The 27,611-nt window shown below is 37.8% G+C and overlaps 1 protein-coding gene across 2 annotated transcripts in view; it reads left to right on the top strand.

Annotated features, from left to right (window-relative positions):
- Positions 1-27,611, top strand: part of MAN2A1 (mannosidase alpha class 2A member 1) — a 221,211-nt gene that overhangs the window by 98,682 nt on the left and 94,918 nt on the right. For both annotated transcript variants that reach the window (XM_072597247.1, XM_072597248.1), the window contains 4 exons: positions 4,978-5,151; positions 6,872-7,058; positions 15,168-15,345; positions 18,549-18,751. In XM_072597247.1, the coding sequence (XP_072453348.1) occupies positions 4,978-5,151; positions 6,872-7,058; positions 15,168-15,345; positions 18,549-18,751 (742 nt within the window). The remainder of the gene's footprint in view (positions 1-4,977; positions 5,152-6,871; positions 7,059-15,167; positions 15,346-18,548; positions 18,752-27,611) is intronic.

Below are 27,611 nucleotides of genomic sequence, written 5' to 3'. Positions count from 1 at the left end.
GGATCTTAGACCTTTAAGCATTTGCAGCAAAGACCTTAGCTTACAGTTTCCTTTCTTAACCTAGCTGCACTGATTTTGTTCATGTGAAAGCTTTTCAATTTTCTTCCATAATTGAGCCATAATTACAGAACAATAGGTGGAAGGGACTTAGAGGTTTTAGGGGCCACCTAAATCCAATCCTCTCAATCAGGAGTCTTTCAAGAATTATTTATTAAGAGCCTACTGTGTATTACATAATGTGCTAGGCATAAGGGATGCAAAGAAAAAGACAGAATATTCTCTATCCTCAAAGAGGGTATGTTCTAATGGGGAAGACAGCACATATATCTATGGCAGGTATGAGGGACACACAGCAGAGAGTGGCAGGGAGGATGCTCATATCTAGGAATCCAAGAAGACCCTCATTCAGGGGATGGCATTAGAGTTAGGTCTTCCAGGCAGAGAGAGGGTTCATTCTAGGCATAGAGCCAGCTGTTACAGAGGCATAATTTTGGAAAATGTAGTATCTGTAGTGAAGCCTGAGGTTCATGTTAAGTGACTTGCCCTAGCTTGGTGGTGCACTGGATAGAGCACTGGACCTAGACTCAAGAAAACCTGAATTCAAATTCAGCCTCAGGCATTTATAAGCTGTGTGAACCTGGGCAAGTCACTTGTTAATCACTATCTGCCTCAGTTTTCTCACCTGTAAAGTGGGGATAATAATAGCACCTACCTCTCAGGGTTGTTGTGAGGAACAAAGAGATATTTGTAAAACACTTAGAAGAGTGTTTCTGGTGCGTAATAAATGCTTGTTTCCTCTCTCTTTCCTTCTACAATCACCTAGGAATAATTGTCAAAGATCTTATTTGAACCCAGTTTCTCTGACTACAAAACCATATTTTGTTTTTTTGCTAAAAAAAAAAAAAAGACATTACCTATTTGGTCACGTAGTCATTTGAAACTTACATAAACTTGTTTCTTTACCTTATAAAGCCATCACTTAAACTTGTGGAATAAGATGTTGGTGTAGATTTATTTTTCCTCACTGCTTTCTAATTTTCCTAGAAATTCTAGCCCAGAAAGTCGTCCTGCCCTCAGTAGTTCTGTTTTGGAGTTAAATAAAGAAGTTCATTTGTTTCAGATTCTTTTTTTAAAATTTAGTTTCTTCCACCAGTGTACTTTTCTATTTTAAACTTAGTACTAAAGGAAGTGACTTTGAGTGATAGTAATTTGGCTCCTCAATTGTATACATTTTCTTAACTCGATTTGTTAGTAAAACTTTCTGGGTCTCTCTTGCTTTTTTGTTGTTCATGTGTTTCAGTCCTGTCTGGCTCTTTTTGACCCCATTGGGGTTGTCTTGGTAAAGATCCTGGAGTGATTTGCTATTTTCTTCTCCAACTCATTTTACACAAGAGGAAACTGAAGCAAGCAAGGTTAAGTGACTTGCCCAGGGTCACATAGCTATTAAATGTCTGCAGCTGTATTTGAACTTAGGTCTTCCTGACTCCAAACCTGGGCTATATTCACTGAGCCACCCAGCTCCCCATCTTTTCTTTTACATCACCTGCTTTGCTTTTTATTTCGTTCTCCTGTTGCCCTCCCAGAGAACTAACCCATGCAAAAAGATTAGTAGTGTGTATCCATATATATCTATGTATATGTATGTATGTATTTATGTATATATAGATACATATATATTTAACTTTAAGATTTGAAAAATGTGTTGCACATTTCATTTCATCCTCACAACTCTGAGAAATACTATTATTATAATATATTAATATTATCACAGATGTATTAACATCATTATGTTGAAATGTGTTAACATTATAATAGTATCATTTTCATTTTACTAAATGATGGAACTAAGGCAGACAGAGGTTGATGACTAGGCACAGTCATATAGATAGTAAATGCATGCAGTTGGATTTGAACTCGGATCTTCCTGACTCTGTCTCAAGTGCTCTTTCCATTGCATTACTTAACTTCCTCCTAAGAAGAGAATAAAAGGAAAGTTAAAAAACAAAACAAAACATTCCATGCTCTCTCAGGAAGTTCATACTGCAGTGAAGAAGAAAAACATGCAGAAAACTACATACCATCAACAGATATGCTGATATGTATGTGAACACACAAACACACACATATATGTATATATTTGTCTTTATATGCACATACACATTCATGCTACAACAAAAACATAAATACATGCCAAAGTATACATGTTTATATATACATGTATGATTATGTGTGTGAATACACGTGTGAATGCACATATTATATTGAAGGTCATCGCAGTCAGAAAGCCCTGATTGTCCCCGTATTAAGGGCAGTTGGAAAAATTTCTGAAAAAATCCAGGAAGTAGAAAATGAAGAGGGGGAACATTCTGAGCTGGAGGGACAGATAATGAAAATGCATGAAATCCGGAGATAGAGACTCCTGTCAGTGGCTCCTAGAGTACTTGGAGAGTTGGAAAACTAGGAAGGGCGGGGTGGTGGTTATGAAGGGTTTATTTTTGATCTTAGAATCATTTGAGAGCCACTGGCACTTTATTGAATGGAGGGAACACTACAGGGATATAGATCTGTGCTTTAGGAGGATCATTTTGATAATTGAGTGATTCAATATCTGTGGTAGGCTATTGAAGCAGTCAGGGTATGAGGTGACCAAGGCTCTGATTGTGGTGTAATATAAGAGGAGAAAAGGGTGTGTAGATGAGATGCTGGGAAGAGAGAAGAGACGCTGACAAATGATTGTAGATGGAATGTGAGAGAACGATTGAAAGGCAGGCTGGATTATCAGGAGGGGGAAAAGGGAGGAGCTTGGGGGGGGAACAGAATGAGTTGTTTTAGACTTTGAATTTAATGTCTACAAGACATGAAGTTTGAATTGTCCAGTAGACAGTTGGAGATGCAAGACTAGTGATCAGGAGATTATGAAAATTGTTTGCATAGATGATAATTGAATCCATGGGAGCTGATGAGATCATTAAGTACATTAAGTACAGATTAGGAAGAGAAGGGGGCCTAGGATAGAGCCCTGCTCCACATCCATGGTCAGTTGGTCTGAAGATCCAGGTAGGGAAGGGATACTGATATAGAATAGTCTGGTAGCTAGGAAGATAACGAAGAGACACTAGTGTCAGCAAAACCTAGAGAAAAAAATGATCAAGGAGAAGAGGATGGTCAGCACTGGAAGCTGCAGAAAAATGAGAAATGACTACTAGGTTTGCAGTTAAGAGGACATGGGTAACTTTAGAAAGCAGGTTCATTGGAATGATGAGGTTAGAAGCCAGATTTTAGAGAGTTCAGAAGATAGTGAAAGGAAGCACTAGTTGTGTACAACCTTCTCAAGGAGTTAATCCACAAAAGGTCAAGAAAGATAAGGATTAATCATCCATCCCAGCAGTGATTTACAACATGGCTGCTGCCTCCCATTCTGCATTTGGACACTAGAGCCTCAAAGACCCTGGCTCCAAAGACCAAAACCAATTGCTCCTCCCTCAGTGTCTTGTGGATCAGATGACTCCAAGGAGGAATATATCTCTCTCTCCTCTTTTGGTGTAGCCTGAGAGCTGTGTGGTAAGACCAACTCTATAGAGGTGGTCTAGTTCATAATCTCATGTAGGACAGCTAAGTGGTATAGTGGATAAAGTGCCAGGCCTGGGCTCAGGATGACTCATTTTCCTGAGTTCAGATCCAGCCTCTGATATTAGCTGTCTGACCCTGGGCAAGTCACTTAACCCTGCTTGACTCAATTTCGTCATCTGTAACATGAGTTGAAGAATGAAATGGCAAACTGCTCCTGTGTCTTTGCCAAGAATACCCCAAAGTGGGGTCATGAAAACTAGAACATGGCTGAAACTACTGACAGATGACACAACATGCAAGTCCACAGGGATATGTCATGGGTGAAAACACAGCAGTCTCTGCCCTCAGGTCAGGGTAGTGACTCATCCTCTTTTGGAGAAAGACAACACATCCATGTGTGATTTCATATAAAGTATGTTGTATATTGGACATTGCATGTGTGTGTTATGTCATGTATCATTAATCCACTATTTAGAACCTTCATCTTTGAAACAGCCACATGCTGCTTTTCTGTCTTAGGCTTTTGGCTATGCCATTTACTCTTTTATAGTGCCCTGGTCAAGTCACTTAACCTTCATGAATCTCAATTTCTTTACCTAGAAAATGAAAGGATTGGATTTAATGACTCTTAAGTTTCCTTCCAACTCTAAATCTATGATCTGACAATCATGTTCATTTTTTGCAAGTCTGCTTCTGTCAATAAAACGTTGATATCTTTATTTTGAGGTTAATTTGACATTTTGTGCATTACAAAAATATTTCCTTATGAATTAGTAAATATTTTCACATGTGATGAAGAAATGCTTTATTGAGAAAATTTCATAAAATAGGACCAAGTTTGTAAAGTGGGGTGCTATGCGCTAGTCCGCCTTTTTCCTCTTAAATTTGAGAACACGAGGGCAATTAGAAAAATAAAAGAGGCAGCCTGAAAGTCTATTTTTAATGTGAAGCATCTAAGGGGAGAAAGGTTGACTCCATGGATTTTGTCGCAAGCTATTATTTACACGGTTCTAAACTATGAAATGTAATTGAAGTAGTCCAACTATGGCACTGGTAAGGCAAGAGATACAACAAAATTGTGCCAGTTCATCATCTCATCTTAAAACTGCTGTTTTCAGTATTAATTTCAGTGACCTTATGTCTGACTTGGCAGAATACTTTGATTATCATAACATGTCTTATTAGAAAATGGAAAAGTAGACTGCAGGCTGTTGGGCAAGGGTGAGAGATGATACAGATTGGCCCATCTCTTATACCCAGGAGAAGAAAGCTGTTGCCGTGCTAGCACTGTGATGTTTAAATTCTGAATCCCACATACATGTTTTAACTAATACCGTATTAGTTATTTAATTTACCTAATTTACCATTGTTTTTTAGAAGATGTTAATTTTAACTTTTTTTCAATAGGAGTGAAACCTAGGTCAGGCTGGGCTGTTGATCCATTTGGACATTCACCAACAATGACTTATCTTCTGAAACGTGCTGGATTTTCCAATATGCTTATCCAGAGAGTTCATTATGCAATTAAAAAACACTTTTCAACCACAAAGTCACTAGAATTTTATTGGAGACAAAGCTGGGGTATGTACAGTTATTAAAGATGAAGATTCCACTTTATCAAGGCAGCACCTGATAAAGTAATGTTGTACTTGATATGAGGGTTTCGATAATATTTCTCAAGTTTCAAGAGTTTTTTTTAATTTAATTTTGATTTAGAGGATTAAAAGTACCTATCAAAATAAGTGTTAAAATATGCACATATATATGTTGATGATAACATTATGTTACAATCTTAGAGACATTTTTAAAATTGATTATAGACCTGGGATAGTAATGTAAAACAACGATCTTAACATCTTTGCTTTCTATGTAGAGGTGATATGTAAATAAAAGGTGATAATATTTTACAAATAAAATTTCAGAATCATATACTATTAATAAAATGTGAAGCATTTGCTTAGCAATCAAGTTATCAATACAAATTATCAATACAAATCAAATATCTTCCTTGTTTTGAACTATTTTCATCAAATATTTGTTGCCTTTGGATTTCTTGGAACATAAGGCTTTCAAAATTGTAATTGTGATTTAGTTAAAAAATGCGGCTACATCAAGCTAATTGTCTTGTGTAGACCATGATGCGTTTTGTAATTCTACAAGGTTTTTTCCCTTTTTTCTTCATGCTGCACTAGTAGAGAATCTTACCAATAATAACGCTGTACGTAATTTTCTGAGAGAATTTTGAACTTGAATTTCTCTGCTAAACTCCCACCTTCTGCTCCTTTTTAGGCATCTCTAATCAGATGTCCAGAAACCATCTTAAACTCACTATGTCCAAAGTGGAACTTACTATTTTTTCTCCGCTAAACCCTTCCCCAACCCCTTCTACCTTCCCTATTAATATAGAGGGCAACACTACCTTCCTAAACCCTCCGGCTCGTAACCTAAGTCATTCTGTGCTCCCCACTGTCTCCTTACGCCCTCCTCCCCGCCAGCCGTTATCCATGCCTGTCGATTTCCCTTTTTTAGCGTTCCTCTTCTCCGACAGCACCACCCCTCTAGTGTGGCCCTCAGCACCCTCTACCTTCATTACTTCAACAGCCTGCTCCTTGGTGGGCCTCTTTCTCCTCTGTTCCTTCTTCTACCCAGCCAGCAAAATGATTTTTCTGTAGCACAGGTTTGACCATGTCTTTTCCACCTCTCCACTCCCCACTCAATAAATTCCAGTGATTTCCTGTCACATCCAAAATCAAATGAAAAACCCTTCCTAATCTAGCTCCCTTCCCACCTTTCCAGTATTTTTACACCTTATTCTTTGCCATATACTCTTTGATTCAGTGACACTAGCCTCCTTGCTTTTATTCAAACAAGTCACTCCATCTCTTAGCTCTGGGATTTTTTTTCTGACTGTCCCCCATGCCTAGAATGTTCTCCCTCCTCCTCTTTGCCTACTACTTTCTCTGACTTCCTTTATGTCCCAATATACAGGCAGCCTAACACTCTTAATTCTAGCACCTTTCTTGTATTAATTATTTTCTGTTTATTCTCTGTATTTCTTGTTCCTAAGTATTTATTTGCTTGTTGTCTTTCCCCTTTTTGTATCTCTATTGGTTTGCACAGTGACTGGTGCAATAGTAGTCACTTAGTAAATATTTATTGACCTTGAAAAGTTCCAGTAGTTCCATGCCCTTCCCAAACATCTCCCCCCCTCCCCCCCCCCCCCAATCATTTTAAATAAAAATTTCAGAGAACTTTGCGGGAAAGTTGTTAATAATATTCGTTGTTATATTCTTAATTTTAGACTTGGGATCTAGTACAGATATATTTTGCCACATGATGCCATTTTATAGTTACGATATCCCACACACTTGTGGGCCTGATCCTAAGATATGTTGCCAGTTTGATTTTAAACGACTTCCTGGAGGTCGAATCAGCTGTCCCTGGAGAGTCCCTCCAGAAGCAATACATCAAGGAAATGTCAATCACAGGTATTCTTAAACTTTGCTAATTTCTGCATTCTTTTTCTTTCATAAAATGTTTTTTGTACAATAAGTAGTGAATTAATATTACGTTAAGATATTAATGGAAACTGAAAAAAGTTTTTTATACTATATTTTCAGATAAATGGCCTATAGCTTCAATTTTATACCTGTCTCCTTCACTGGCTTTGTTGTGTATGAATCATTGTATACACTTTGATAATTTAACTCAGTTCTTCCCAAAAGTGATAAAAGATACTGCCATTAAGATACGCTTATTGTATTTGAAAGTGTTAATTTCTTATTATTGTGTTTTGAGTGATCCCAGTGATCAGAAGAGGTGTCCCCGAAAGGCTTAATGCAACTTAAAGCGAAGGGTGAAGGCTTTATCTTAACTTAAACCACTTATGCTTAATAAACTACAACTTTTGGACTATTCAGTATATTGCACAATTCTTTAAACTATGTTTTCTGAGTTGAAGAAAAATGTTAGTGTTTACGTTTAATAAAAATTTAATTCAGTATTGTATAAATGATTAGTGTTATTGTTTAAAAAAAGATCATGCCGGTAATGAATCTCATTATAATTAAGTGTATGTTACTCAGTTCCTTTTCATTTATTGCTTCTTAGATTGTTGACTCCGTGAGAGGAGGATGTGTGCTATTTCTCCATTTCAGTTTTCAGTATCTAGTTTGATTCTTTGCACATATTAGGCATTTGATCATTGTCTGTTGAATTGATTGCCTTTATTATAAACAAAACATGCAAATAATTATGTATAAACAAGCTGTATATAGGACAAAGAGAGGATAAACAACAGAGAGGAGGGCTAGAAAAAAGAGAGATTTGAGAAACGTTTCTTGTAGAAGATGGAATTTAAGTTTGAACTTGAAGGAAGCCAATGAAGCCAGGAGGAGGTGATGAGGAGGGAGAACATTCCATGCAGGAGTGATAGCAAGTGAAAATACCAGTTAGGAGCAGGAGGATCTTGTGCAAGTAACAGCATGGAGGCCATTGTCCATGGATGGAAGGGTATTGGTGGTGGGGGAAGGCAGATTATGAATTGCTTTGAATTATGAACAGAGGATTTTATATTTGATCATGGAGGTGATAGAGGGCTCCTGGAGTTTAATAAGTCAAGGAATGATATGGTTAGATCTGTGCTTTGGAAAAAAAATCACTTTCTGAGTGGATGCTATACTGAAGGGGGAGAGATTTGGAGCAGGCCAACCAGCAGAGATTATTGGAATAGTTCAGATATGAAGTGATGAGGGTCTGCATCAGGGTGATCGCTGTATCAAAGGAGAGAAGGTATGTTATATATTGCAGAGGGGAAATCAGTAGGCCTTGGGAACTTAAATATTGGAGAGTCTGGGACCTTTAGATTGCAAGCCTGAGGGACTGGGAGATGTTGCCTTTTACAGTAATAGGGAAGGTAGGAGGAGGGGTAGAATTTAGGGCGAAAGATAGTGAATGTTCTAGGATAGAGTAGATTTGAGAATCTTCAGAATAGAGATGGTTGTTAAATCCACGGGAGCCGATGGGATCACCAAGTGAAGATTTATAAAGGGAGAAAAGAAGGTGGCCCAGGACAGAAGAGGAGCAGACCAGGATAGAGTCTTGGCGGACACTCATGGTTATTGGGTATAACAGGAGACTGAGCTAGATAGGAGAGCCAGAAGCAAGTGCTATCATAAACGGCTGAAAGAGAATGCTGAACAATGGGAGAGTCTACATAGAGGCCAAGAAGGATGAGGGGATTAAGAAAAGGTTGTTGAGTTTGGAATTCATTTGGTATTTTGGCTAGAGGAATTTGGGCGGAATGATCAGGTCAGAAACCAGACTCCAGAGCAGAGGTATTAAATTCATGTGAAAATGGGGTCTGCTGATTCATACATACAGATCTCTGAGACTCACATAAGTAATGATTTAGTTTTAAAATGTAATATTATCTGTGTTTAATTGTATTTTTATTTTTCTGCTAATTATCCCAATTACATTTTAATCTCATTTGAGCCATACTCTCAAGTGTTATGGGCTGCAGGGTCCGTGGGCTGAAGGTGTGATTCCTCTGCTGTACAGGGTTAGGAAGAGGGTGATTCAGTTAGACTGTGAACATTTATTAAGCATGTACTTGCTATGCCCATGGGTAGCTTAGCCAGACATTAAACTAAGTTCCAGGGATCCAGAGAATGGCAAAAGACTGTCTGCCCTCAAGGAGTTTACAGTTTAACGAGGAAGGACAGCAACAAAACCCAAGCAGAATGTCGGGGGTGGGGAGGTGGGATATGTTGGCCAGGGGCGTATTGGGTGAGGAGGTCTAGAGGAGTACAGCGACTGGAGATGTGGCCGGTATGGGCTCCGTCCTCAAAGGGAGGTTCTCAGAGGTGTGGATGGATGGGATTAATCAGATAACTGGATCAGGAATTTGTAAGCCAACCAAGGGTTTTTGAGTTCCCCAGCAAGGGTGGCTATCACACTGTTCAGTAAGGAAACAGTTTTGGTGGGGCAGGAGAGGAGTGAGGATGGGGTAAATGTTCATTGGTCAAGATCCTTGTTGGGGCTTGAGGCTGATCTGGTGCAATAACTCTTTTGCTAGTTTTAGGATTAGGGGTTTCTGCATAACAAGATGTGGGGGAGTAGACTGTATTTCAGAAGAGGCTGCACAACAGGATATCATGGCATATTCTACTTTGAGTTATTGCATTGTAAGTGCTAATGGGAAAGTATAGACATATTTGCTATTTTTCAGTTGCATCCAACTCGTAGTGACCCCTTTAGGGATTTTCTTGGCAGAGATACTGCAATGGTTTGCTGTTTCCTTCTTTGGTTCATTTAACAGATGGGGAAACTGAGGCAAGTAGGGTTAAGTGACTTGCTCAGAGTCACACAGATAGTTGTGTCTGAGGTCGTACTTGAACTCAGGATGATGAGTCTTCCGGACTCTAGGTTCAGTGCTCCATTTACTGCACCACTTTGTTGTAGCATACAGATATATATATGTGTAAACAAAATGTGAGTGATTCTCAAAATGGAGCAGTTCTGGATCCACAGAGGGGAGGTCTCTGCCCTCCAATGTGTAGGAGGAAGGAGCCTCAGGGAAAGAGAATCATGAAGAAATAGGAGTTTCAGGGCTGAAATGATTTTGCAGAATAAGAAATTTCTGTTGTGTGGATTGGACTGCTTCACCCTTTTGGTCTCCTGCTTCATTCTTTTCCTGCCTAATCTATACTCTTAAGAGGGAAGAAGAGTAGTGAAAACCAAGGCTCCTGTCTGATGTCTTGCCTCCCATCGTGTTTCACTTGTCTTCTGCTGATTTCCAGCATCCATTCCCATTGGAAAGAGTGGCTCCCTCCACTCAGTGGAACATTGTCACACCTGATCATACCTTTCACATTCCAGTCATGCTGAAACTTGTAGAACATTATGTAAACCTCATTCTCCAATGCCTCCATTGCCATAACACCCAGTTTCTTAGTATCATCCCCTTCACCTCTCCCACCCCCAAATTTCTGCTAAATACCACCCAGTCCTTTCATTGTGCCCTGTAGAGTGCCTGTTCTATAGGTAACAAACTTGCCTTTATCCTAAACTTTTTCCTCTTCTGCTCCTTCCATCTGCTAGTTATAACAAATCTGTCTCCCCACAGATGACACAACCTCCCTGGTCACCCTTTCTTGTGCTGACTGAACCTTCACTCATTCTCCTTGGTTAATTGTTTGAGGCAAGGAGGTCAACCCTCCTTCCAGGTTCTCCTCCCTCCATCCCTCAGTAACATCTTTTGAGGTTCATGCTTTCATAGTACTTGTTCTAGGTTACTCGTCTTCTTTCCTCAATGAGCTTTATGTGTGTTCAGCAATTTTTCTCTCCTTCTCAACTTTCACCCTTGTACTAGGGGACTTAATCTACATATGGCCTCCCTCAAACTCACTAATGATTCACTTCCTCAAACTACTTACTCTCTGTGAGCTACTCTTTCACCCTACCTTAATCACACTTTGTGGTGGTCATACGCTTTATCTCACCACCACCTACAAATACACCATTTCTGAATTTGGATATCCCCTTATCCAACCACAATCTACTGGCTTTTCTCTTCTCCCTCGTTTTTCCCTTACAGCCATCTGCCCTGCACCATCCACTCTCATTTTTCCCATCTTGACTGCTTTGCACTGTCCTCTTGAATTGCTATGGCCATTCACATATCATATCGTTGATTTTGCCTGGATAATGAAGTAGCGAGTGATCAGATCTTTGATCCAGAGGAAAATCTTTGTATTTGAAATTCCAAGGCAGGTAGTGACTCAATTTTACAGTTTTAATGCCAGAACAACACATTTTCATGAGAGGAATGATATAGTGGGAGATGCCAGTGTTGTGACAAATGAGAAATGGAATGGAAGAAATGGTCTTAGGATGGAGAGATTGGAAACCTAGTTTACACTGAGGAAAGGGAAAATATAGGGTATCATTAAATATTTCTGTAGGGGAACAGGGAAGATATGGGGATGTCATAATGAACTTTGTCTAGGTGTAATGGGTGCAAGTGGAGACTCCCTTCGTGAAACTCCCGAGGGCGGATGTGAGAGAGAGAGAAATATATGTCTATGCCACTGTATTTATCTATATGATCCCTACCATGCCTAGCATGTTGTGGAGCACATGGATATAGAGCTATGATTATCTGTAGCAGCAGTGAGATAGCTTTAAGGACAGGAAATAGGAATAGATCCTGTGCACCAGTACTTATGTTGGGTAGCTCCCACCATATGAAAGAATGATTACAGTTTATATTAAGTGATTACTATATATAAAACACTGTGTCATAGAGGAAGGCACTCACATTTGGTACCTGAGAAAGAATGTTTAGGTTACAAGTAGGAAAACAGAAATCAGAATCAAATACAATAGAAAAGAAGCAGAACAAATTAAGTGAACTCTTTTTTTTTTTTTTTTAAGAATGCCAAATCAGAATGTTAAGAGGTTAAGGGAAAGGATCACACAGAAAAGGACAGTTTTGAATCATATATCTCTCTACGTGGGCAAAAGGAAGGGTGAGAAGTATATAGGGACAGGTGACACATATAAAATTAACCATTTAAGTAAATTATTAGGATTTTAAATACGACAGGTAAATGTGAATAGTTGAAGGGAGAAGATTCCTTGGGAAAAGACTAAATTAAAGTACTGAAAGCAAAGTTATCTGCAGGGACGGTGCTCCCTTAAAACAAAAGAAGAAAAGTCAATACCAGAGTCACAGATGTAGGGAAACACAAACCTAACAATCATAACCTTAAACACGAATAGATTAAACATCTGGATAAAATGAAATTCAATGGCAGAATGGATGAGAAACATTTGCCATATATTTGAAAAACATCAGAAAATACAGATCCATAAAAAATGGAAATAAAAGTCTGAAAAAAAAATAACCATTAAGTAGTTCCAGAAAGTAGTAGTTACCGTGACAAGCAAAAATCAATATTTACATTATCAAGAGATAACTAGTGAAGTTATACTAGACTTAAAGATACCACAGGTGAAAACAATTAGTAACTAAGCAGTTGTACCAAGTGGTGTAGCATCTGGTATCATAAAGTACAAAATGATGGAATAGCAGAGAGACATTTGTGCAGTGTTTTTAATAGATATCTTCTTTCCTTAGGACTAATCTGACAGGCAAAAAGGAAATGATGGAGAGCTCAGATAATTAAAACTATGACATCTCCTTTAACGTAGTTGCATTGAGGTGGTACAGTGGATAGAATGATAGACCTGGAGTCGGGAAGTCTCATCCTCCTGAGTTAAATCTGGCCTGACAGTGGGCAAGTCTCTTTACCCTATTTGCTACCGTCTTCTTATCTGTGAAATGAAGAAGGAGAAGGAAATGTGGAGATAGAAATGGAGAGGGAAGTAATAAACCACTCCAGTATCTTTTGCCAAGAAGAACCCAAATGGGGTCACAGAGTCAGATGTGATTGAAACAACTGAACAACACAACACAATGTATTTCTGTGCCTCACATAGTGTCTTCATGTTGAGTTCAAAGAACTTAGAAATTAACTTTCAAAAGCAAAGATTCTAACCTTATCCTTTGTAAGCCATAAGGTAATAAAAATTGTAATATAGGGAACCAAAGCAAATGATATAGATTTAAATGGAAACAGTATTGATGTTATGAATTATGAGTGGAAGTGAGAAGGGAGTGCTTCCCCAAAATGGGAGCCAGTAAGTGTAAAGCTATAGAGACTGGAGATGGAGTGTGGTATTGTGTGTGTGTGTAATAATGTATAGTAAGGTTAGAGCTAAGTTTTCAAAGACTTTAAATGCCACACAGCAGAATTTTTATTTGATCTTGGAAGTAATTTGGCCGCTGTGGTCACTTGAGAAAGGAAGAGGAAGGTGATCACACTTGTGCTTAAGGAGCATCATGTTCATTTGGAATGAAAAAAGAAAAAGAAATATACTCCTAAGAACAATAATGAAAAAGCAGGAATGAAAGGTTAATAGCAGTTCTAGACTTCAAGTTATATTATAAACCAGTAATTATCTGAAATATTTGGTACTAATTTTTTTTAAAAAATAGAAAAGTAGGTCAGTGAAGCAGTTTAGATAAAGAAACCGAAACATTCAGATTCTGTAATCCAGTATTCATTAAACCCAAGAACACTGCGAACTTTTGGAGAGATTTACCTGTACAATGAGAGCTGCTTGGAAAAACTGGAAGGCAAACCAGCAAAAAAATCCCCAAACTAGTTTTAAAGCAGCCTCTTACTCCTTATGCCAAAATGAATTCTTAATTTAAATATAAAAAAGTCACATAATATAAAATTTTTTAAAAAGTCACATAACATAAAATTAAAAAAAAACAAGCAGGAGACATCTTTAACAAATGTGGCTGTGGAATCTGAACATAAGAAATTGAAAAGCTTGTGCTTAAAAATCAGCACAGGTAGGATAAGAAGAGATGCTTTCAATTAGGAAAAAAAATTTTGCTTCTCACATCTTTGATAAGGGTGTGACTCAGTTATGAATAAGGAATTATGACACATATTTAGGACAAAGATCTGTTCTTTAATAGGCTATGTGCAAACAATTCTCAAAAAAAAGTACAAGCTATTATAGCCCTTACCTCAAAATATTAATAATAATAAAATGGCTAGTTAAGACAAATTGGTGGAGTCACCTCATTCACAGAAAGCTGGTACCTTTGACAAAAAATGTGAATAGTTAACATTAGAGGTGTTTGGAAAGACAAGCACATTAATACCTTTTTGGTGGAACTGTGAGTTGATCATCTGTTCTAGAAAGTAACTTGAAATTATACTTAAAAAGAGTTCCCAGTACTTAGTGTGTGTACTCCAAAGGAGGAGGAAGACAGAAACGGAAGTCTCATTCACACCTGAATAGTCCATCACAGAACTTTTTCTGCTGACATAGAAATGGAAACAAAATGGATATGCATTTTTTGGATGTTGAATAGACACAGTGTGGTTTGCACATGTAATGGAATGCTGTTGTAACGTAAGAAACAGCAAATGTGAGAAATTCAGAGAAACGTACCAGGAACAGATTCAGAATTAAGTAAAAACCAGAGAAGCAAAATAATACAGTATTTACAACGTTCTTTAAGTTCAAAGAGCAATACAAAGAAAATGAATGTTATGTTTTTGAGACCGTTTTTTACTGATGAGTAGAGCAGGGAAAATTGAACTACCACCTTTTCTTGGAGATATAGAGGGCTACGGGCATTGATTGTTTACTGTTTGATGATCGATGAATAGGATAGTTTTGCTAAACTGGTTTTTTCTTTTAAAATCTTTGTTTTCTCCCCAAAGGCTGAAGAGATTAGATATTTGAAGAGGGAAGGAGAGATATATTTGGAAATCACCATGAAATAAAAGTGCATCAGTTAGATAAACAATATAAAATATATCATTCTTAATAGCAAATTTATTTTTGTTGGAATTTAATCTTTCATTTATTATTCCCATTTTTATCTCATATACACATGAACATGCATGCAGCATTTTTCAGTACTTATAACTTTTTTTTCTTTTTATCAAGTGGGTTTTTTCCCTGTTCTTAATTATATTAACCTGATTTTGTTTTTAAAGGGCGTGGATGTTGTTAGACCAGTACAGAAAGAAGTCAAAGCTTTTCCGTACGAAAGTGCTCTTGGCTCCTCTCGGAGATGATTTCCGGTACAGTGAAAGCTCAGAATGGGATCAGCAGTACCAGAATTACCAGAGAATTTTTGATTACTTGAATTCTCAGCCTGAATTACATGTCAAGGTAATTTGAAAATGCTTCGATGTCAATGAGACTGTTATTGAGGTTTCTTAATAAAACTGCTCTAGTTTCTTGGCATTGCATTTCTTTGTCTTTTAGAATTTTAGTAGATTTTGTATAAAACTGTCTCTTTGAGATGAAAATCATCTCCTGTTACCCCCAGAATCCAAAGATAAAGTCCTCTATTCAGGATTTAACCATGTCTAGTCCCTTCTTGCTTTTTCGCCCTATTTAAAACTTTTCTCCACATCCTCTATGATCCAACTATACCAGTCAAATTCACATAGGAAGGGGTTTCCCTGGACTGCATGTTGACTTAGAAAAACACAAATTAGCCTTATCTGATCACATTTTGTTAAATATTTCCCAGTTATATTTCACTCTGGTTTTGTTTGAAACAAACTTTAGTGCTAAGAGGTTGATAGCTGAACTCCATGGAGCTGGACACCTCTGAACTATGCACACTGAATTTGTGCGTCCCCCGGCATGTCCCTCCATTCACTGTATCCAGGGCCTCACATTTGGTGTGTGCTGCCACCCCTGCTGCACATCGGCCTTTTGTGTTCTCTGGCTTCCTTAGGACTAGACTTAAAAAGTGGCCTGGCCTCCCTTCCACATTCCCTTCATCTGCTGTGTTTCATGTTGCCTAGTTTTTCACAGGTTGTTTCCCCCAGGAGAAGGTACACTCCTTGAGGGCAGGGACTTGAAACTTTCATTTTTATTTTTTTGTATTTCTGTGCTTAGCACAGTGCCTGGCACATTTGTAAGTGCTTTATAATCCTTACTGGCTATGGACTCACTTTATTTTATAGTGTTTGGGGTCTGAATCTTTTCTTAAAGAATGGAAAATTTATCTCTTACTCGATTGATTTTAGTGGTATTCTTAATATGTATATTATATTTCTATACCTGGGCATGTGAGCAGCTTGAGCCGTGAAGTCCCAGAAAGCAAAACTAAAGGGCGATTTCTTTATTTTCTACAAAGCAAAGAATAAATTCCAACAAGAAATGAACGTCTTCGAAATGCAAAACTTTTATTTGAAATGTAACAGAATACTATAACCAGATAAATGCAAGCAAATGAAGAGTGCCTTGAAAATCAAATCCTGTTTATTCACTTGTAAAAGTCACTTCTGTGTGGCAAAAGCCTGATCCATGGAATATGCATCTGTAAAGATTTTAGCAGGCAGGAGCACAAGCAACAGTCTAAAAAGTGCTGAGCTAAACAAATACTGATGCTGAGCTAAAGTCATCAATAAGGTTCAGTGGGAATCATTAGACCAATACTATTTGTATAAGTAATGGTATTAGCAATTGCAAAATCATTTCACTTCTCCAGGCCTCAGTTTCTGTAAAATGAAAGTGTTAGACTAAGAGATATCGAAGGTCCCTTCTAGCTCCAATATTGTGTAGGTAGACTATCAATAATTAATGGTTACAGTGGAGTAAGCATCTTCTGGATGCTTTAAGATTGTTATTAGTATGTAGGTTATTTCCTTTTTGTCAGATTAAAAGAACAGTGATGGAGGCAATAAATTAGAAAATCTGAGCAGCAAATTTGTACGGACTGTAAGATCCTTGAGAGCAGAGCCTCTGGTTTTGCTTTTTTTTTTTTTTAATATCCCCATTGCTTATTGCAATGCCCAGCATATGGCAGGTACTGAATAAATGCTAACTGAAATAAAATTGAAAAGGAAAAATGATCTATTTATTAGAATAGATTAAAAATATGAATAAAGACAAGATGAATCTTTCAACGAATGCTTGTTGCTCTGGGCTTTTAAATAAAGATCTAAGATATTTGATAGACTGATTCCTTTAATGAGATGTATATCATTTTAAATTATTTTGTTCCTCTGGGTAAAAGTAAGGAAATGATATCAGTAATTCAAGTTCTCATTCTTTATAGCTGCATGAATGTGTGCTAAACACACGATAAACACATGCATGCCAATGGCGATTTCCTCAATATAGTATTGAAATCAAAAGCTTTTTCTGCTGCCTCCCATTAAGAGGATGCTCTAATGTGTGAGCATTTCCAGTCACCTGAGAGCAGCATTAATGTATTTGTTCTCTAAGCATAAGTCATTTCTACATCATATTCATGTTAAGTTCATCTATCCCAAGAAAGGACTCAAATACATGAAAAGGAAAAACTGTCAGGTGAAAGTCAATATTTTTCCCCTCTTATATTTTAGCATTAAATGTAATCTTCAAATGCTTTTAAAAAATTTAAAGTTTTAATCACTAGCTAGTAAAACCTTTTTTAATTATGTTGCTTCAAATTGATAACTAAATCACATTTTTTCATTGTTTGTATTTTGTACCTATGTTGTTCTCGTGGATAGTAGTTTCTACACAATCTCTTTTAATTGATTTGTTGACCTAGTAGATACTCCTTTCCACTAAACCATAATTTCTCACATTATTGAAACCTGTTACTCAGTCATTTTTTTTTTGAGAAGTTAACAATCCCTTTAATCAAGCACATGTATCATGCCTTTAACCAAGTACATGTATCATTCAGTTAGTTCAACTTCAAAGAAAATATGGAGAAATCAAAGATCAACAGACATGGCTTCCTCTGCCTGACCATAATCAATACACACATCACAATTCAACAGACAGGTCCAACTGTCTGACTGTAGTTACCAGAGGGGGAAGCACTGACATCTGGGTTTCCAAAGCTGGGGGGCTTTTTAGCAGCTTCCCAGAGCTGTTATCTGACCAAACAAACACTTCCAGTCAGTGAGCCCCCTCAAAGTCATTTCTTAAAACTTGTGGAATATTCTGCTTTTTGTTTCAAACATTACTTGTCTCTGTTATCTTCTTTCTGTCTTGATTTACAAAATCCCAAGTTTTAGGTTTTCCACTTGTCACTTTCAGAGAGAGGTTAAGAACTTAATATTTAGAAGTTCAGTGGTTTTCACCTTAGCTTCTGATTTTTTTTCTTTTTCCAATAATTTGTGCATGTGTTCAAGCTGATGCCTTTGAGATCTATTTTGGTAATTTGAGATTTGTTATAAATAAGAGAGTAAACATTAATTAGTATTTGCCAAATTTTATTAAAATGCCTCTGATCATCCAAAGTATGTGTTGAAGCAGTATTTTCACTCCAAACACTTACTGTTGAAATTTGTATTCCTGCTTTAAAATTCCTGAACTGTTAGTTGAAGATAATAATTATTGTTACTTTTTTTAAACAGATTCAGTTTGGCACTTTATCAGATTATTTTGATGCCTTGCATAAAGTAGATGCACAACACAAAAAAAGTCCTAAATCATCCTTTCCTGTTCTGAGTGGAGATTTCTTCACATACGCTGACAGAGATGATCATTACTGGAGTGGATATTTTACATCAAGACCCTTCTATAAACGAATGGATAGAATGATGGAATCTTACTTAAGGTAAATGTAACACTTTTAAAGCACATGTCCTATAGAGCAATACTTTTATGTATTCAAATTATGTAATGAATGAGCTGATTGGAGATCCTAACGTTTATTCTTAGATTTTCTTCCTGCTTCTTTGCCCCATGTGATACTAATTATGTATCAGGTAAAGTGATGTTTATTAATGCTTCATGTACATGAAGCCTCCCTCTACAGTAACTGCAGCTGACTGGAATATAAAAAACTCTGAAATAAGCAACCAGATTGATGTGAAAAGCCTGCATATTAAAGATATAATACTTTTACTCCTAGGAGAACCCCTCAGATTCCACTGAAATCCTATTCACTTTTCATTGGGATTGAAGTTTGCTTGAGTAGTTTTATAATCAGAACCTCAAAGTTGTCTGGGACCTCTAAAAACAGAGTACAGTCTAAACAACTTGTGCTCATTTCTCATCTTACATCATTAAAGGAGAAAGGGTGACACATACAGGTAGCATGAAGAAATTTCAGCCGATAGCTTGGTTTTAAATGAGGACCCTGAAAAACGTTAACAAAAGTAAACATAGTAACAATCGAAAAAATATGTGGTGCCATTTTTTGTTAAGACTTTGGCTTTACAGGGATTCATGATCATTATAAATATTTATAATCAAGGAGAAATTAAATGTTTATTATATCCATTTTATAATAATTCAATCTTTTTTGGCAAGATTTCTGTCTAGAACAATGAAAATTAAAGTTTTCATAGAGTATAAAGTTCAGTTACTTGTGGACAAGTCCCATTCCTTTACAATTCTGGATACTATTACTGGCTTATCATACAACTTTATATATTTCTACAAATTATGCTAATAGTGTTATGTCTTGCACCATTGTACATTTTCATGTATTATTAAAAAATAGAGAATATTTCTTTGGCATATTGGTTTAAGTGTTATAAAAGCCACAGATATTACACATTTTCTGAATGAAAACCTTTCGGAAAATTTAAAAATCATTGTGAATTTCTGAATGTGATTACTTTTCTGACCTATGATCACATAAGTTTGGGGAGTACCTGGTATGATAATTCCTTCTGCCAGTTCAGTTCCTCAGCTTATCTGTAATTTGTAGATTTGTAGGACTTAAACTTGGGAGAGCATTTAAAAGCTCTTCCCTTTAAAAAAAGGGAACTTAAACACTTTAATTTGCATATGAAGAAGTAGGCCTCCTACAGAGTGACTTTGCCAGGTCAGAAATAGGGATATTTGGAAGAGATAACGCATTCTGCTTTAGAAACTTTGAGTTTGTTTATGGGATATCTAGTTTTAAATGTCCAGGTGCCAGTTAGTGATGAGCTCAGGAGAGAGGTTAGGATGAGTTTATAGATCTGGGAGTTATTTGAAGAGATGATAATTAAATCTATGGATGCTAATATGTTCAGAGGCAGAGAGAAAAAGAGAGAGAGAGAGAGAGAGAGAGAGAGAGAGAGAGAGAGAGAGAGAGAAAGAGAGAGAGAGAGAGAGAGAGAGAGAAATGAGAAGAGTTCCCAAAAGAGAGCATTGGGGTAAACCAGCTGGTAGGAGACATGATATAAATTATTGCTACATGTTTCTCTTAGTTCCAGTTCTGGTGCAGTGGGTCAATTAGAACTTGAGTGTTCAAATAATTAATACACTTAATATATTCTGACACCTGCAGGTAGAACCAGTTCTCAGTGTGGTTAAAAAGTAGTTCAGTAGGAAAAAAGCAGATACAAACTGCAGTTGGTTAACGTAGTTTACTGGGTTCTCAGGTGCTCCCTGCCAAAGTTTTAAAAAGCACTTTTATAGTATTCTTGCCCAGAAGACTCACAGATCCCAGTTCAGTCTGCCTTAAAACATAGTTAATCTGTACTACTTGATCCTGCACCACAATTTCTTGCTTACAACAGTCCTGTTGTGAACACACAACAAACAAAACTAAAAGGGAGCATTTAGACTAAGCAAGATAAAAACCAAGAGTGAGTATTGCTACAAAAATCCAGAGAAGAGAAAATATCTGGGAGGAAAGGATGGTCAACAGCGTCAAATACAGCAGAAAATCAAGGAGGATAAGGACTGAGAAAAGATCATGATATTTGGCAGTCAAGAAAGCATGGGAATTTTGGAGAAAGCATTTTCAATGGAGTGATAAAGTCAGAAACCAGATTGAAAAGAGAGGCGAGGTGGCGTGTTATTGCCATGCGTGGGAAGGGAGGGGGACGAGTATGAACAATTTTTGTAGTTGTTGTTGTTTGTATTTTATTTTGTTTTCAACATTCATTTCCACAAAATTTTGAGTTCCAAATTTTTCCCCATCTCTCTCCTCCCCTCACCCCAAAACACCGAGCATTGTGATTACCCCTTCCACCAATCTGCCTCCATTCTAACACCCCTCCCTTCCCTTATCCCCATCTTTTCTCTTGTCCGTAGGGCAAGATGAATTTCTGTACCCCATTACCTGTATTTCTTATTTCTCAGCTGTATGCAAAAACAATTTTCAACGTTTGTTCCTAAAACTTTGAGTTCCAACTTCTCATCCTTCCTCCCTCCCCACCCATCCCCACTGAGAAGGCAAGCAATTCTATATAGGCTATGTATGTATTGTTTTGCAAATGACTTCCATAATAGTCATGTTGTGTAAGACTAGCTATATTTCCCTCTATCCTATCCTGCTCCCCATTTCTTCTGTTCTCTCTTTTGACCTTGTCCCTCCCGAAGACTGTTGACTTCTAATTGCTCCCTCTTTCCATTTGCCCTCCTTTCCATTGTCACCCCCACCCTGCTTATCCCCTTCTCCCATACTTTCCTGTAGTATAAGATAGGCTTTCATACCAAATTGAGGGTGAATTTTATTCCTTCCTTGAGCCAAATGTGATGAAAGTAAGCTTCACTTTTCCCCTCTCACCTCCCCCTTTTCCCATCCATTGAAAAAGCTTTTTCTTGCCTCTTTTGTGAGAGATAATTTGCCCCATTCCATTTCTTTCTTTCTCTTTCCAATATATTCCACTCTCACCCCTTAATTTTATTTTTTTAGATAATGATCCCTTCCTATTCAACTCACCCTGTGGTCTCTATCTCTCTATATATAATGTGTGTGTGTGTGTGTGTGTGTGTGTGTGTGTGTGTATGTGTATAATCCCACCAAATACCCAGATACTGAAAAAAGTTTCAAGAGTTACATATATTATCTTTCCATGTAGGAATATAAACAGTTCAACTTTAGTAAGTCCCTTGTGATTTCTCTTTCCTGTTTACCTTTTCATGCTTCTTGCTTCTTGTGTTTGAAAGTCAAATTTTCTTTTCAGCTCTGGTCTTTTCATCAAGAATGCTTAAAAGTCCTCTATTTCATTGAATGACCATTCTTTCCCCTGAAATATTATACTCAGTTTTGCTGGGTAGGTGATTCTTGGTTTTAATCCTAGTTCCTTTGACTTCTGGAATATCCTATTCCAAGCCCTTAGATCCCTTAATGTAGAACCGCTAGATCTTGTGTTATCCTGATTGTATTTCCCCAATAGTCAAATTGTTTCTTTAGCTGCTTGTAATATTTTTTCCTTGACCTGGGAACTCTGAAATTTGGCTGCAATATTCCTAGGAGTTTGTTTTTTCTGATGTCTTTCAGGAGGTGAACGGTGGAGTCTTTCAACATTAATTTTGCCCTCTGGTTGTAGAATCTCAAGGCAGTTTTCCTTGATAATTTCATGAAAGATGATGTCTAGGCTCTTTTTTTGATCCTGGCTTTCAGGTAGTCCCATAATTTTTAAATTGTCTCTCCTGGATCTATTTTCCAGGTCAGTTGTTTTTCCAGTGAGATATTTCACATTATCTTCCATTTTTTCATTCTTTTGGTTTTGTTTTGTTTTGGTTTTGTGGGTTTGTAATTTCTTGGTTTCTCATAAAGTCATTACCTTCCATCTGCTCCATTCTAATTTTTGAAGAACTGTTTTCTTCAATGAACTTTTGAACCTTCTTCTCCATTTGACTTATTTAGCTTTTTAAGGCATTCTTCTCCTCATTGGCTTTTTGAACCTCTTTTGTCAATTGAGTTAGCCTATTTTTGAAGGTGTTATTTTCTTCAGCATTTTTTTGGGTCTACTTTAGCATGCTGTTGACATGCTTATCATAATTTTCTTGCATTCCTCTCATTTCTCTTCCCAATTTTTCCTCCACCTCTCTTACTTGATTTTGAAATCCTTTTTGAGCTTTTTCATGGCCTGAGACCATTGAATATTTATTTTGGATGTTTGGGATGCAGAAGCTTTGACTTTTATGTCTTCCCCTGATAGTAAGCATTGTTCTTCCTCATCTTTTAGATGAGATGGATGGGAGAACCAAGAAAGTAACCTTCTGTAGTCTTATTTTTTTTCCCATTTTTGGCCATTTTCCAAACCAGTTACTTGACTTTTGGGTCCTTTGTCAAGAGTAGGGTACATGATGGGGACCTGTAAGATCTCAGTTCCTCCAAGGTGGCACAATCAAGGGAGAGGAGTTTACTCCTCAAGACCCTCCAGCTGTGCCAGGCTAGCATTCCTTCCTACCCCAGGACTGTTCTCAGGGCTGAGATTTAGATCAGCTGCTCAGTTCCCTCAGGGGCTTTAGGTGGAGGGTTCCCAGTGTGAGGCTGCCATTCAGTGTGAGATTAAGATCAGGGGTTCACTTCCTCCAGGGGCTTTTGGTGGAGGGCAGGGCCACCACTCAGGGCTGAGGTTCAGATTGACAGCTCAATTCTCCCAGGGGCTTTAAGCTGAGGGCTCCAACCATGGATGCTGGCTGCTGCTTGTCGTGGCCAAGGCTACTGCATCTGCTGCCTCCTCCTTCTGCTGCTGCCTCCCTGGAGCCAGGGCTAGGGGAGGACCCTGCTCCCTTCTTGCTCTGGTTGAAAAAGCCCTCTCACTGCCCTTTGAAGCTACCTTTGGCATTTGTGGGTTGAGGGATCTAAGAATCTCTGCTGCTGCTGGGCGTTCAGCTCCTGAGGCCCGCTGTGGCCCTGTTCCTCCCGTGCTGCATGGCCAAAGCTAGACTGTGCTCTGCTCCATGTCCAGTGGGATAGACCTTTCCCATCGGCCTTCCAGGTCACTCTGGGCTGGAAATCTCCACTCCTTTGTTCTGTGGCTTCTACTGCTCTAGAATTTGTTGAGAGTCATTCTTTACAGGTATTTTATGGGTTGTGGGGGAAGAGCTAGAGTATGTGCGTCTTTATACTCTGCAATCTTGGCTCTGCCCCCAGTAAGCACAACTTTTTAGGGCCTTAGCCGAACCCTTGAGAGGATTTTATAGTTCAGAGATATTTTTTAAGATTTGAGAGATGATGAAAACAACTAGTGGATTGGATGAATTGGAAAATTAGTGAGGGATGTTTGAGGGGAGAATCTGCTGAAGAAACTTGGAGGGACTGGGAATAAAGTCGCATATAATATAGCTAGCATTGGCAAGAAGAAGTCAGACGTAACCAAAAAGACACGGTGGGTTTTTTTTGGGGGGGGGGGGCATTTTTTGAGATGAAGAGAAGGTAAGAGTGAGGAGCTCAAGGAGAATATCCTGGATTTTCTCAGTAAGACAACTGAGATTGTGGGAAGTTGTGAGAAGAGAGCAGGAGGGTTGGAGCAAACCTCTGTGGGGAGTCAGATAGGGAACCATTCAAATAGGAGTGAAAGGTTACCTTATTGCAAAGGTGCCCAATTGAGATTGGACACCATGAGTTTAATGGATCTGCACTGCTAGCTCCATTCAGCAGCATGAAGTAGGAGTTGAAGAGGTGAATGGTGGGAGTAATATAAGGTTCTGATTTGGTCAGGACAAAGGAGCCAGAGATTTGCTCATTAAGCACAATGTGGAGTTGAACTAATTAACTCTAGGTTGGAGAAGGCAGGAAGTGGAGAAATCAAAGCATGAATAAAATAGCTTGAGAAAATACCAAGGGATGGAGGGATTAGATGCCATAATGAAGGAAAATCCAGGGAGAGGTGGAGCAAAATAGGAGCTTATGTTTAGATGGAGGAATAATAGCTTGTATTTCTATAGAGCTTTAAGGTTTACAAAGTACTTTGCAAATGTTCTCTCATTTTATCCTCACAATAACCTTGTAGGTGGTGTTAAGGGGGTTGGTAAATGTCAAGGGCAGTATCTGAAATCAGTTCCTCCTTATTCCAGGTCTAGTGCTCTAGCCTCTTTGCCTTCATTTATTTTGTTTAACTCCTCCCCCTCTCCTTTAATCCTCACCTTTGCTTAGTTGCCTGGTACTATCTGTTGTGCATGCAGAATATTTTTCATATATCTCCTCATTTCTCTACTCTCCCAGCCATCACTTTAGTTCATTTCTACCTGTCACTTGGAACATTGTTTCTAGTTCTTTAATTCATTTCTAATGAGCTGGAAGATTCATTTTCTTAATTAGGTTTGACCTAATTCATATGTCTGACTATGTTAGTCCTTTGCTCAAAAATCCATGTTGGCCTTAGGATAAAATAAAAACTCTTTATCCTGGCATTTAAAGCCTTTCACTGTCTGACTCTAGCCTATCTTTCCAGCCCTATTTCACATAAGTATTACAGTCCAGCCAGACTGTGTACTAGGATATTTTGGGTGAAGAATGGCAGTGAACTGAAGCCTGAGGGAGGTGGCTATGGGGGAGAACAGATTCACTGAGACTATGAAGATGTACAAGGGGAAGGTACAAGGGGAGACCAAGGTGGTGGCCATTATAGCAAAATGGGAGACAGACATTATTACAGAAAAGATGAGCATAATGGACCACGTTGAAGACCATTCTGAATGTTCCTTTGCCTCTTCTAGATAGTGAAATTGCCAAAATTTTGCCTACTGCTTTCCACTCTCTGATAATGTAATTAAGTGATACTTAGATTTTTAATTTTGTAGGAGTGATGGGCCAGCTTTCCTTTTAGAAATGTACATTGGAGTTAGCCTTAGGTTGGCTGGAAACTTTAGAAGCCACCAGAAACAGAAGTAACTGGTGGGTTGTAGCAGTGCTCAGACTAGGAAAGACTAGGTATTCAAGGGTGTCTTGAGTTCACTAGCATTAAAGACAGAGGATCCTGAAAATCCAGCACAGTGAACCTTAAAGATCTAGGGGATCCAGTCACCTCACCCAAAAATGAAATTTTAAATCAATGACTGAAGCTGGAGAGATGAATAAATGAAAGAAGAAAATAACTGTTGGAACGAATTAAAAAAAAATTATTATAGGTCCAGAAAAGCTTCAGAATCCAAATTAAAAGAAAAGTGTAACTCCATAAAAGTTGCATGCAGCGACTTAGAGGGGAAAACATGGATTTTCCATAAAGGATAAATGAACATCTAAATGAAATGGAGTCAAAGAAATGAAATAAAAGTTCAGGAGGAAAGTATTGGAAGGAGCATAAGTTTATTAGAGAAAATGCTAAGTTTTAACATAATGGACTTTTTAAGAATTAAAATGGTCCGATAAGAAATAATTGAGTCTATTAGAAAGCTGAAAGTATTAGGGAAAAAAATAAAAATGATATAAAATAAGAGAAATTATAAGTACTGGGTAAAAAAAAAACAGGAAAAGATGTCAGAGTTAATTTAAGAATCACTACATTCCCTGAAGAGCATGATAATGCCTAGATACCATTTTTCAACAAATTATAAGTGAAAACTGCTTAAATCTCTTAAAACAGAGGACAGAGTGAAAATTGAAAAGATTTCTGTTGAATGAAAATGTAAAGTCCCAGGAACATCATAGACAAAATCAAGAGCTTCCAAATTAAAGGAAAAAACGGTCTACAGGAATCCAGAAAAGAGGAATTAAAGTTCCATGGGATTATAGTCACATAGGATCTGGGAAATTTTACTATGAGAAATCATGGGATATATTACAACATACAAGTGAAAGACTTAAAAAAAAATAACTTAAACCAGCAACACTGAGTTTAACCCTGTAGGGGAAAAAATGGATCATTAATGGAATTGAGAACAAAGCATATAAAGACCAAAGCTGAGTGGGAACTTGGAAATATAAAAAGAAGGAATTAGAAAAACTTAAAGAAGGATATGCCCCATGGGAAGAGGCTGTATGATGATATAGTGCTAAGATTCTAATGGCAAGAAGAAAGAAATGTTCCTTTAGAATCTTAACGTCTTTTAGCATTTATTTTTAAAAATTTTGAGTTCCAGATTCCCTCCTTCCTTTAGCCTCTGTCCCACATATTAAGTCAAGAAATAATCATATTAAATATACATATGAAATCATGCAAAACATTTCCATGTTAGTCACGTTGCTCCCCCCCCCAAAAAAAAAAAAACTGAACAGAAAAAATAAATACTTCAGTCTGCACTCAGAGTTAATCGGTTCTTCTGGTAGTCTGTAACATTTTTTTTATGAGTCCTTTGGAGTTGTCTTAATCAGAGTAGCTCTGCCTTTCATGGTTGATCAATGCTATAATATTGCTCTTATCATGTACAATGATCTCCTGGTTCAGCTCACTTCACTTTGTGTCAGTTCATGTAAATTTTCCCTGTCATCGTGGTAACACTAATTCAATACCCTTAGCAGCCACTATGAATATGCATGTGTATTTCCAGGGTATGTTCACAAAATATAAATAGCTCTCTTCCTCAAAGGCAAAACCAGCAATATTTATTCAGGTTCCAGAAAGCCAATGCTGCTGTGATATCCATCACCAAACTGGGAAGCACTGATATCTCCAAGCCTTCTGTCCATCAGGCCTCCCCACAAACAAGCTCCCCTAGGCAAAATTCCTCTCTCTCTCTTTCATGCTAGCTGCTCTGCCTCAGCTCTGTCTCACTCTTACTTCCTGCACCACCCAATGGGCAAGCTCCCCTCACCGTGGACTCCACTGACTCAGGCTCCATCACAGCAGTCAGATGGG

Source organism: Notamacropus eugenii, chromosome 3, assembly GCF_028372415.1.
Source record: "Notamacropus eugenii isolate mMacEug1 chromosome 3, mMacEug1.pri_v2, whole genome shotgun sequence".
NCBI lineage: Eukaryota > Metazoa > Chordata > Mammalia > Diprotodontia > Macropodidae > Notamacropus > Notamacropus eugenii.
Note: the sequence above shows the minus strand (reverse complement) of the source record. Positions and strands in the feature narration are given on the sequence as shown.